Genomic DNA, 11,770 nt, shown 5'->3' with positions numbered 1-11,770 from the left:
GCCGACCTGTCTGCTCTCAACAAGTCATGGACGATTGAACCCACTTGATCCCAATCCAACAATCCCCTGCATCACAGCCTCACCTTTGTTCCTAGCCCTTCTGAAAAACCTTCTCAACCCCAAACCCAACCTCTTTTTCTCTCTTCTAATTCCCCCCACACCCAATATTTTTACTTCCTTTGCCTTCCTTCCCGGTCGTTAATGCTTTAATTAATTACTTTCCCCATATATTTATCTGATTTTTTTTTTCTTTCTGTGCATCTCTCTTTGTTGGATTTTGTTGCTTGGTTTCTCATCTGATTTTTATCTGGGTGTCTCTTGAAATGGGCAAAAATCAAGCTTACAAAGCTATGCAGAAAGCCAGGCTGGGCTCCAGCTCTGCTGCGCCTGACGAGATTGAAGATGGCATGGTTTGTACCCTTTCATACTACCATTCCTTATTGAATCTCTCATCCTTAAGTTTCATTCCTTTCGTTGGTTTTCATGGTAGTTTGTTGATTTATGCTATTGTGTTAAATAATTGAATGTTACGTTTGTGATCAATTGGTCAGTGTTCATTTAATAAATCCGTGGTTTTAACGGGTAGGCTTATTTCCATGAAATTGTAGAGTTTTGAATTTGGTGTATAAAAATTTCCTTTAAAAGATATGGCTTTTAAGTTTTTTATCTGGATTTTGACGAGCTGACGAGCTATTCATGGTTCATAGTCTTATTTGGTAAGAGTGAATGTGAGAAGTATTGAACCCTGAATTAGCATGCTGATTTGACTTCTCTGCTTGAGATCAATATTGCCCTCTTCTAAGGGCCGGAGCTTTGGGATGGCTCTAAATTGCAATACCAGAAGGTTCAAGAGGGAGGGAGGGAGGGAGAAGAAACAGAATCCTATCCTATATGTAATATAGCTCCTGGAGGTAGGAATGCCTATTGCATCCTTGGTTGCATCTTAGTGACATCTTTCAGTGATCATAATATTAATTTTTTAAAGTCCACAAACAAACCAAAAATGTGGATGTGAATCGCCTCGACGATAGTAATGGTCTTTCTTTCTCAAGCGTCTAGATTTGTGGAATTGATTATCATCCATAATAACCTAAAAATGATTTTCTTATAGGACACTGCCACTGAATCTAAGCTCTCCAACGCACTAGTGGCACACCGCTAGTAGTTTTTGTTGGGTATTTTTAGTGAGATCTTAGCTGTAGATCTGAAAATGCCATCTAATAGTCAGAATAGTAGTTTTTGTTGGGTATTTTTGTTTTGTGGATGGTAACTGATGAGAACAGTCGCAGGTGGATGGTTCATTTCATTCACCAGAGTGGCATGCTGCTCGTTTGGCCAGTCTTAAAACCTCTCACACTATCACCTGGGAAGAGTTCAAGAGGAAGCAAAAGGTAATCTGCTGAACATAGCTAATTTGCTTTTCTTCATGTAAGAGCGCATGAATTTTATTCATCCTATTCCTCATCATGATTTATTGTGTCCCACTTTTAAACACATTTTAGTCTCATTAACATACTTCTTGGCTAAATAATCCATGACATTAACGAATGAGTATAAGAGCAAATGTCCCTGTATATATATTCGTCACATTATGGTAACAAGAGCTCAAGAAACCTGAAATGCCATGTAACTGGTATTACTTCCAATGCGTTCACCCAGTTGGGAGTTTGAAACCTACTTTGGTTCACTTGTGCACCCTTGAGGAAGTGGAGATAGAGCTTTCAAGGAAGCCTTCCTCGAAATGTACAGTGTTTTTGGTGCTAAAGATGCTTCTATAGTGGACCATTGAGAGATATCTAGTGATTTCCCTTTTGTGGAATGTAGACTTTGTCAAAGAGGCTTTTGATTGGGAAGGAGTTGTATTTACTGCAACCATTAATCTACTGTATCCATTAATTGAAAACGAGGAGGTAAAGGCAAGCTTTGATGCATATTTTTCCCGTCTCCTTCCATTCTTTTAATTGAAAGTTGCATAATGGCATGATCACATCATCTAGAGATGACTACAAATGGGTTTGAGCTACTAGGTGTGTGATGAGGCCAATATTTATGACGTGTATAGAAAGGCATGAAGTAAGAGTAGGTAGTGATGACTACGAATGTTTTCTTTTAGTTGCTAAAGAATTGTTGAATTGCTAGCTTAAGGAAGTACGGTAGGTAGTAGATTATTTCATTTTCATTCAAATTAAAATGTTACATTTCCAAATATATATATGTGTGTGTGTGTGTGTGTGTGTGTATCCAAAATCCCTAGGGGTTGGCTCAAGTGGTAAAGGCCTTGGCCTTGGTGGTATGCTCTCTAGGTCTAAGGTTCGAATCTTCTTGGTGCAAACAATTTCTAGGGGTCATTAGACTGGGGAGAACTTACCCTTGAATTACCCGAGGTGCACTTGTGGGAAACTTTTTGTTGAGGGGCCTGTGCACCCCGGGATTAGTTGAGACTTTGTTCTTGAACACCCAGTGCTAATAAAATATATATATCCAAGTTATATGATATGTTATGAAAGTAAAGTTTACAACTGTTTTAATGTGTCTGTGTGTACGATATGAAATGTATATGCTTATGAAATAAATATACCAATGCTATGATTATTCTCACACTATGAAAATCGTAAGAAAGGAAAGATAGGAAAATGGCTGAATGCATAGTTTTCAAAGCATTTTCTCTTGGCCATATGATGATAATGCGAAGTTATCAGAGCAAATAGGTGGATGTGCCAGCCACAATGAATGATGTTGAGTAGGTGTGATTCACCATAAAGCCATAAAGTTAAACATGTTTTAAAGATGATTTTACTATTTTTTTGTATACTTCCTGTGTACATGGGTTTCGCCTATTACTATTATGATGAATAAAATTTTTACTTACAAAAAAAAAGAGATGATTTTACTATTTATGAATTATTTACTGAGTATTCGTCTCATTTTGGGTTTTATGTTTTAAAACTATTGAGGTAGCAATGAAGACGTGTTTGGGCCAAGGCAATAGAGGAGATTTGACCTAGTGAAAGATAGAATAAGTGTTGATCACATGAGATGTTAAGATGTCATGAAGAAAAGTTTCTGATATTATCTTTCCATCTAGTTCTATATTTACCGAATTGCTATAATTAGTGTTCTGTCCTATAATAATTGATGAGTTGTATATTATATTCTTAAAGTTTATGGAACTGTTTTTACCCCATGCTTCAAAATGGAATGGGGTAACATTCTTAACTTTATCGGGAAGGGGGTGTTACAAACAAAGAGAAGTACTGGTTTTCTTATTCCTATTATGAATGAAACACTCAGCTTCCTCCCCTTCAAATTATGTGATAAAAAAGCAGCATTCTATGTCAAACCTTCTCTAACAAAAGAGCTTGCATAAATTGAAATAATCAATAAAATCTTGCGCATAGAATCAATGAGATGAAGCCATAAGCATCAAAAGTAAAGTGGCTTGAGCGGGGATGTATAAGAAGATACCTTTTTTTGGTAATTGTGAGAGGAGAAGGAATGATTTTGTCCTGAGATTGAGGTAATGGATGATGAGATCAATGAAGACGTTACAGCTTAAATTTGGTCCCCTCGGGGAAACTGACTCAGTGTGATGTCATAGATTATCCAGTTTTTAGAGTTCATATTTTAACCTTTTTTTTAGAGTCCATATTTAACTTGAGAGGTTGATTTGGAGGTTGAATTCTCTTTACTTGGTTACATGGCTTATTTCCTGAGTACGTTAAATGCTCTATAGTTTGGTTACTCTCAAAACACGTGCATACTCACAAGATTTGGTTAACTTCCTTGAGTTACAACATCTGTTGGATATAATGCTTATCTTCATGTTCATGTAGTGTTTACATATGTACTGACTCTTCTACTCTCGAGTTCTGTATACTGTGTTTTTTCATAACAAAGCATAGTTTCGTACTTCACAATGGAGATTGGTAAAAAAATGTGTTTCTGATGGAAAATAAACATTATGAATTTTGTGTTTATTTCATTTGGTATGTATTTGATGTACTAGGAAGATGAGATGAAAAAGGGGGAACTGGAAGCAGATACAGATAGAATGATGAGAGAGTACAGAGCTCAACTGGATGCTGAAAGGGCACACAAGCTTGCCCAAGGAAAAAACCGCTCCAGAAGTAAATCTAATGACAGAAAAGGTACGTGCAATAAATTATAGAAAGAAGAATTGTGAGCGTCCTGTGTTCTCTTCAGTATCTTTCTTCTTCTTCTTGCAGATAAGAAGGACAAAGATTTAAAGAAACGTAGCAGCAGAAAGCGAAAGGTGCCTACAATTCCTTAAATTGTCATTACTCAGATTTAACACTTGCACAATCTAGAATAGAAATTCGAGTGAGTGCTCGCTCGTATTATGGGCCCCCTGGGTGCCTTCCTATGTTGGAACTCCTGCCAAGCGTTTGCTTGCGTGACGTGAGAAAGGTGATGCTAAATTCAATGGCTACTTTACCATTCTTCTCATGAAAATGTAGATACGTGGGGAAACCACTTATCTGCACATGGTGGTCTACAGTACCGAAAACACTCCTAAAACATCAAAACGCTTGAAAATGCTTACCAAACAGTACCACCGTTTCAGATCTATGTGTTGACTTGGTGGAACCCAAAAAAGCTGTGAAAATTTATACGACTGCTCTAATAGATGCCCGTCTCTAAATTACCTAATCATAATCATGCAATTCAATCATCACAGATATTAGAGACTCTGAATATATGAACCCATCCTCATTTGTCATAGCAGCATTCGAGAAGGAGATCTTCTGAGTCTAGCACCTCAAGTTCATCCTCAGATTCTTACAGGAGCGAAGAAGATGAGAGAGAATCAAGACGAGCTAAATCTAGGTCTAAGAGAACAAAGAAGGAAAGGAAGCACAAGTCAAGAACCAAGCACTCTAGCAGTGATGACGACGAGGCTGATGGTCCAGTGCCACTTTCAAGATTCTTTGAGAGCGTCAAGAGCTAACCACATTGTTGAAGATACTGTTGTACTCATAAAAATTCTGTTTCTACTATAGCAGATGAATTCGAATTTGTTCTTTCTCGATTAGCGTTTAGCAAATGTGGATTGCATTGTTTCTTGCCTCTCTAGATTGATGAGCTCTGTGATGATATCGAGTTTGCCTTTAATTTTTACAAAGTTCAGTTTCACGTACTAGTACGTTGGGGAATTTATCTTATTCAGTATAATCAACTTCATGATATGCGAGTTCATTCATGAAAGGTAGGCTTACCATCCCATTGCAGACTTCTTCAGTGTCAAATGGTTCTCTGATTTCTTAATCATACTAATAAAAAAAAATTATATAGATTTAAGCAGGAAAATTGAAGTTATTACTGTCTTTCTCTCATGGAGTCTGGTTTATTGATTTAATTCTTCCATGGAGTGATGAGAAAATGGTGAGACCTAGTAGTTGTGCCCTTGGCTTGGAAATCCTGTAAGTTAGAACTAGAGATGGCAACACCATGTTGGGCTTATTGAGCTACAATACAAAAAGACAGATCTGGTACCAATTTCTTACAATACTAAAAAATGAGCCTCTCTCTCTCTCTCTCTCTCTCTCTCTCTCTCTCTCTCCATAGACAGTAGAATATTAAAAGAGAAGAAAAACAAAGATAGAGAAAGAGAGATACATCTGTTAAATAATAGAATAACAAATGGAGAGGTAAACCGCCATGCAAAGATTTGTAACAGCCTCTGAATTCTGTTCTTCCCGCAAGTAAATTAACTCCAGAACCACCCATTTTGAAATGCAACATATATACACAAGGAAATCAATCACCGAATGTATAAAGCAGAGAGACTACACTGATCAAATCCACGATGAGTGAATAAACAGCACGACTCCTTATGGGTGCTGATACTCGAGGTTAAATGCAAGAGCCTCTTGATAGATCAGCTCCTTCATCTGCTCCTCAGTCAGTGCATGCTGCTCAAAGTCAAAGCTGAAGGGAGTCATGCAGACAGGCTCATCACTGATGTCATGTAGAGATGTTAAATAGGGATGCGCCAAAGCGTCTTCGACTGTTGGAAATAGAAAATTATAAGTCATGTTTTAAATGTGCTAATACAAATACGTTAACAACAACACAGTTGCAGCGGTAAGCACAAAATTTAATGGATTAATTGAATCATTGGAAAAATTTAATGTCAGATCACGATGGCGAGGTTCTCATGGGAGATTTATCTAGAAAACCTTTTCAAGAGAGATTTTTTTTTTTTTTTTTTAAAAGACCATGGCAAAATAAAGAGTCCCCTAGGATATCGGCTGTAACATTTTGAATGGCAAGATTACAGCAAAGATTGTTGGAAACTAGTTAGGTTGAACTTGGATTGAAATTGAAACTGACCAGGGTAGGGGGTTGGGGTAGGGGTTGGGGTGTTCTTTTTCAAGTGGGTTCATAATTAGAGATCCTAACGTCTTTCTTTCTCATACAGGACAGTCTTTCAGTAGGTTATTAACACCCAGGGATCCTCCAAGCGATTTGTTGCCTGACGTTCAGATTGAGATAGCTCAATCATTTTGGTAGCAACCTTCACTTGGTAATCCCCAAGTCGTACTTGTTAAATGAGAGGTATGTGACGTTTACTATTGTGCCTTGGTATGGGTAAAATGCAACATCAATGACATGCAGCATCCGATAGCTCTTTAATGATAGCCACCACAGCATAACAGGTCATAGGAGAGAGATGAAAATGATGTTAAACAGGGACTTCCTGAGATAACGAGTCCTTTGGGAAAGCTGAAAATAGAAAGGCATGCTTGTTGATCATGCTTTTAACTCACATCCTTGGTCTTGATTTTTCCAATTTCAGTATCACTAGTCAAAAGTTAAGTCTATCTATCTATATCTCTATCTATATCTATCTATTTATATATATATATATATATATATGTGTGTGTGTGTGTGCGCTTCTCGTCCACACTATGTCAATAATCAACACGTCAAATGCAAGACAGAATGTCATATTAGTGGAATATGTAAAAAATACTATTAATATACTTTTCTATTAGTGAAAAATGCCATGAAGATACACACCCACACAAAAAGAAAGGTACACAATATTTTCAACTGAAAATTTATGTCATAAAAAATCATATAAAATTATGATAGGAGATGGAGAACTAGAATCAATTCTCAGCCTGATAAAGGAAAGGAGTAAGATTGGAGCAATACCCACAAAACATTTAGGGAATTGGTTTGATTCTATCTATGTGTGCACAAAAAAGGGATCCCAAAGAACTTAAAAAACAGCAGCCCCAGAATAGGATGTTTAAACGAATGTCGTACAACTAAAAAATGGTTTTTTCTGCTTTTATGTAACTTTAACTAAAGATCAAATTATAACAGAATCAACTTCACTTTTGACACAAATTGTATGGCCGTTGTAAGAACCTTTTTGATCAAATTAGTGATACAAAAGGTTCTCAATGGCTCGCACATTTTTTTTTTTCGTTTACTAGCAATGACAAAAAAAACTTAAGGAATCAAAGACAAATGACAAGTAATGCCAGACCAATAAAGCATGTTAAAACAATGAATCATGTGGGATAAAGATTACAATTAGACTAGTATTCTGATGCAAGGATTAATAGAGATTAACATGCTTTTTTCACAAGTAAAAATACTTTAATGGAGATTAAGACTTTGTTTATTTCAGTTGAGATTAGTATTGTTATGCACACACATTAGAATTCATTAACTCACCAGTAATCCTCTGTCTGGGATCAAATGTTAACATCTTTTCAACAAGATCAATAGCTGCAGGATGGACATGTGGAAATTTTTCAGTGAAGGACTGCCGACGGTAAAGAGGACGTTGCCGGATGTATCTCTTAGCATTTTCATTCAAGAACCCCAAGTCAGCCTCTGATGGGGTGCCAATCAACTGCATGATAAAGATGAAAATGTGTATTACTTATTCATGAGTACATGCAATTATGGAAGCATATAGTTTAATAAAGGTGAGATAGAAGAAATCCATTTAAGGTAATATTTTTGAATAATCCTAAATCAGACCTCAAAGTCATCTGCTAATATATTCAGTGCCAAATTTAGCGTAAAACTTCTATGACCTTTTCATTTCTTAAGATAAGGTGAAGTGCAGAAAATAGGCAGGTCTTAAATGAAAAGCAATAAATATTAAGAGAAAGTGAAATTGGACTTAGAAAACGTAAAATGATCATTTTTTTCCCAGAAACCAGTAGTGTAACAGTTAAAATATGGCAAATAAAATTACCTCCATAAGCAAACTTAGTTGGTGCGCATAATCTCTACCAGGAAATAAGGGCTTCTGATCCATCAATTCCATGAAAATACAGCCAACTGACCATACATCAATAGCTGCGGTATAATCAGAAGAGTTCAATAAAAGCTCTGGTGCACGGTACCATCTTGTAACGACATATTCTGTCATAAAATCGGTTTCGGAGGTGACACGAGCTAGTCCAAAATCACATATTTTTAAGTCACAATTGGCATTTAAAAGAAGATTGCTGGGCTTTAAGTCCCTGTGCAGAACATTTGCAGAATGTATATATTTCAATCCACGGAGGATCTGATACAGGAAATACTGCATAAAACATGGAAAAGTAGTATAGTTATTTTTATCTGTGGCAGATTGATATTGTGAATTTTGAAAATTATAATAAGAATAGGAACAAAAAGAAGAAATTGTTGAGTGTGGAGCCTGGTTTACACTTGAACAGAGGCAACCCGAGAGTTTGCTCGTTGCTTGCTCGATACATTGCTCGAGCGAAACTCAACCCGAGAGTTTGTTCCATAGGCGCTTGACAATGGGCTCGAGGGAAGCCCAGAAAGAGATCAACAGGTGCTCGACATTGGGCTCGAGCGCAGCTCAACCCAAGAGTTCGCTTGAGTCTCGGTCGATTTGGCGCTCGAGCGAACACCGGACAGAAAGTTCGCTCGAGTCGCGCTCGAGCAAATAAGTGGAAAATTCACCGCCTTAGGGTTTTCACTACGCCGCATATATATATATATATATATATATATATATATATAAGTGTTAAAACTTTAGAAATGCTGTAGAGTGAAACGAAACGGCATTTTTGGGCACTGAGAGAGTGAGGCGATAGAGAGTGGGAGAGCTTGAGTTGAGTGAAAATCTTGTAATTTTCAGTGTGCTTCAACATTCCTCTAAATAAAAATCCCGAGCAGCTCCGTGGATATAGGCAAATTGTCGAACCACGTAAATCTTGTGTTGTATAATTGTTTTCTCTATTTTTCTTTACTATTCTCGCATTATTGTATCCCAACATAAATAAACTTAGAAAGTTGGAGAATCCAAAGGAAATTGCGTTTCTAAGTCTTAGGCATGCCGCATGCGTCAATTTTCATTTCCCAAGTTGATTTACGATTATACTATGCCATTCAACTACCTTTATCATAGGCAAAGGAAGATTTATGGCTCCACGGTTTTCTAAACAACTCTTACCTGTAAGATAATGTCCAAATACTTTGATAATACCTAACTGCTTAGAATACCTGGCAATGCTCCTCTGACAATGTTTGATTTGAACGAATAATTTGGTGCAGGTCAGTGTCCATTAGCTCGTAAGCGATATATACATCATTAAATGTCTCCCTCTGTGGGGGTGGTATTATATCCCTGATTGCAACAATCTGCATCACAAATATAAGTGATATTAATTGGGGAAAAAAAACAGAACCAAATTCATACGTCTCTTACAGAAGGTTCTAAACACCCCCACCCCCCCCCCCCCCCCCCCCCCCCCCCCCCCCCCCCCCCCCCCTCCTTGTCCTCTTCTTTGGTGGGTTCAGGGGTACAAGAAATATAAAAAGCATGACCAAATAAAAAACTAAGGAGAATGTCTACTGACCCCTGCAAACGCGTAATAATAAATCACATAAGTAAGATGAGCAAATCTTTTTATTGATAAGTTACACATACTCTCTGGTGGATTCTGAACCACAACCTTATCCTCCACCTATACCTACAGGGAAGGACGCGACATTTGAGCTAGAGCTCATAGACATAGGTGAAGACAAGAGACCGTAGTGGGAAAAAATTATTAGGATATGCTTACTAATAATTACAGTGGTAAAAAATGATTAGGATATGCTAACTAATAATTACATTTATCTTACAAATAAAAGCAATTATAGTACGCCACATTCATATTTTATATGTTACACTCTCCCGGGAAAATTGGTCAATTAATTTGCAATGATTGGTTCTAAACATGCCTATGAAAATGGAGATGGTTTCAGAAGTCCCGGCAGCCAAAGTGGGCCAACAAATGAAATGACATCTACATGTAATAATGAGATCTGTTCAGCTAAGAAAAGATAGGGGGAAAAAAAAAGACTAATGCTTAAAATAGATTTTTTGTTCATAATTTTAATTCTACATAATCCTATTGAACAAAACAATAATGACAACACTGTGTTATACATTAAAATAGTCTACATTGGCCACAATGATCATGGTATCGAACAGTAGCATAAGAAGCTTCCTACAATGCGATGTGACAGCATAAGTAATCCTAACTAGTAACAACTTGTCACGTCAGCCATGCCAACGAGTAATGACTCGCACTAACGACTAGCGTTATACAGAACACTGTGGTTCGTACTTCTAAATCCTTGATGCAGTTCTACTCCGATGAATCATCGGAGTGTAAAAGTCATCAGAATTAAGATTCACTATAAATGTGGTTTAATTAATGCCCGTTTAAATCGAACAGGTAATATTCTCTGCGTTTCCAGCATTAGCTAGCATCACTAGCAAACTACTAAACATTACGGGTACTTAACCCTGATCATTTTTCCACAAATATCGCATACATAATTGAAGTTTTCCTGGGTAAAAGAAAACGATAAACTCAGTGATTAAACATTCTTATTTAAAAATAATAAGAAACTCCCAGAAAACGACTAATCTACGTAGTTCTAAATTGGTAATGAAGAAAAATTATTGAAACCACTCACTGACGTTTTCATGATCCATGTGGCGAAGAAGCTTGATCTCGCGAAGAGTCCTCTTGGCGTCGATCTTGTTGTCGAACGCACTAGCAATCTTCTTGATGGCCACGTGCTCGTTCGTCTCCGAATTCAAAGCCGAGCTACGGAAATTCATAATCCAAATATAAAAAAATGATAAAAAAAATAAAACCACAGAATCCATCTCTTAAGATTCACAAAGAAGAGAGAGAGAGAGAGAGAGAGAGTATTTAGGGACCAAACGATGCCGCAAGCGCCTTTGCCGATGGGCATGATGGGGGGCTTGTACTTGGCGGTGACTTCGAAGATGTTGCCGAATATGTTGTACTGAATGAATCTCCCTCCGTGGCTAAGCGTCGCCGATATGTTCTCCATCCCCATCGCCGGTTGCTGCTGCGGGTCGGGCTGCGCCTCCATCATCACAGCGTCGGCAGGCGGAGCTGGCCCTCCTGCAGCGTCCATTTCCTAATTCCTTCTCGTGTTTTACTTTGTTTCTCTGTTGTACCCTGTAACTGTAAAAAAAAGTTGTAACAATAAAAGCCCTAACGAATGATTGGGTGCCACTGCTTTTGGTCAAACCCCCTATTAACTCCTTGCACGTCTCTCTGAAATTCTCTCTTTTATTGCAAAAACAATATTTTATTACTTTCCGTTTACTTTCTTTCTCGTCCTTTTTTTTTCGTTCTCTTTCCGTTCACTTTCTTCCTATTCCTTTTTTTCCATTTTCCTGTTTGGTTGGAGGATAGGGGGACTTCCGTTTTCGGTTTTACCCAACCAACAA

The 11,770-nt window shown here is 37.5% G+C and overlaps 2 protein-coding genes across 4 annotated transcripts; one reads left to right on the top strand and one right to left on the bottom strand.

Moving 5' to 3' along the window:
* LOC121246036 (serine/arginine-rich splicing factor 4-like) lies at nucleotides 1-5,088 on the top strand. 3 transcript variants are annotated; one of them, XM_041144013.1, is made up of 5 exons: nucleotides 1-410; nucleotides 1,290-1,391; nucleotides 4,007-4,148; nucleotides 4,227-4,273; nucleotides 4,700-5,088. In XM_041144013.1, exons 1-5 carry the CDS (start codon nucleotides 324-326, stop codon nucleotides 4,721-4,723), a joined length of 402 nt encoding a protein of 133 aa, XP_040999947.1. In that variant the 5' UTR covers nucleotides 1-323; the 3' UTR covers nucleotides 4,724-5,088. The 3 variants fall into 3 exon arrangements, with proteins under 3 accessions (XP_040999947.1, XP_040999945.1, XP_040999946.1); XM_041144011.1 differs by having other exon boundaries at nucleotides 1,284-1,391; nucleotides 4,748-5,088; XM_041144012.1 differs by having other exon boundaries at nucleotides 3-410; nucleotides 4,748-5,088.
* A 532-nt stretch (nucleotides 5,089-5,620) lies between these two features.
* On the bottom strand, nucleotides 5,621-11,566 carry LOC121246035 (mitogen-activated protein kinase homolog MMK1). Its single transcript, XM_041144010.1, has 6 exons — nucleotides 11,228-11,566; nucleotides 10,982-11,111; nucleotides 9,511-9,648; nucleotides 8,246-8,578; nucleotides 7,714-7,894; nucleotides 5,621-6,028 (listed from the first exon to the last, which is right to left on the bottom strand). The coding sequence occupies exons 1-6, from the start codon at nucleotides 11,449-11,451 to the stop codon at nucleotides 5,853-5,855; spliced, it is 1,182 nt and encodes a 393-aa protein (XP_040999944.1). The 5' UTR covers nucleotides 11,452-11,566; the 3' UTR covers nucleotides 5,621-5,852.
* Nucleotides 11,567-11,770: the final 204 nt, after the last annotated feature.

Source organism: Juglans microcarpa x Juglans regia, chromosome 1S, assembly GCF_004785595.1.
Source record: "Juglans microcarpa x Juglans regia isolate MS1-56 chromosome 1S, Jm3101_v1.0, whole genome shotgun sequence".
Taxonomy (NCBI): Eukaryota; Viridiplantae; Streptophyta; class Magnoliopsida; order Fagales; family Juglandaceae; genus Juglans; species Juglans microcarpa x Juglans regia.
Note: the sequence above shows the minus strand (reverse complement) of the source record. Positions and strands in the feature narration are given on the sequence as shown.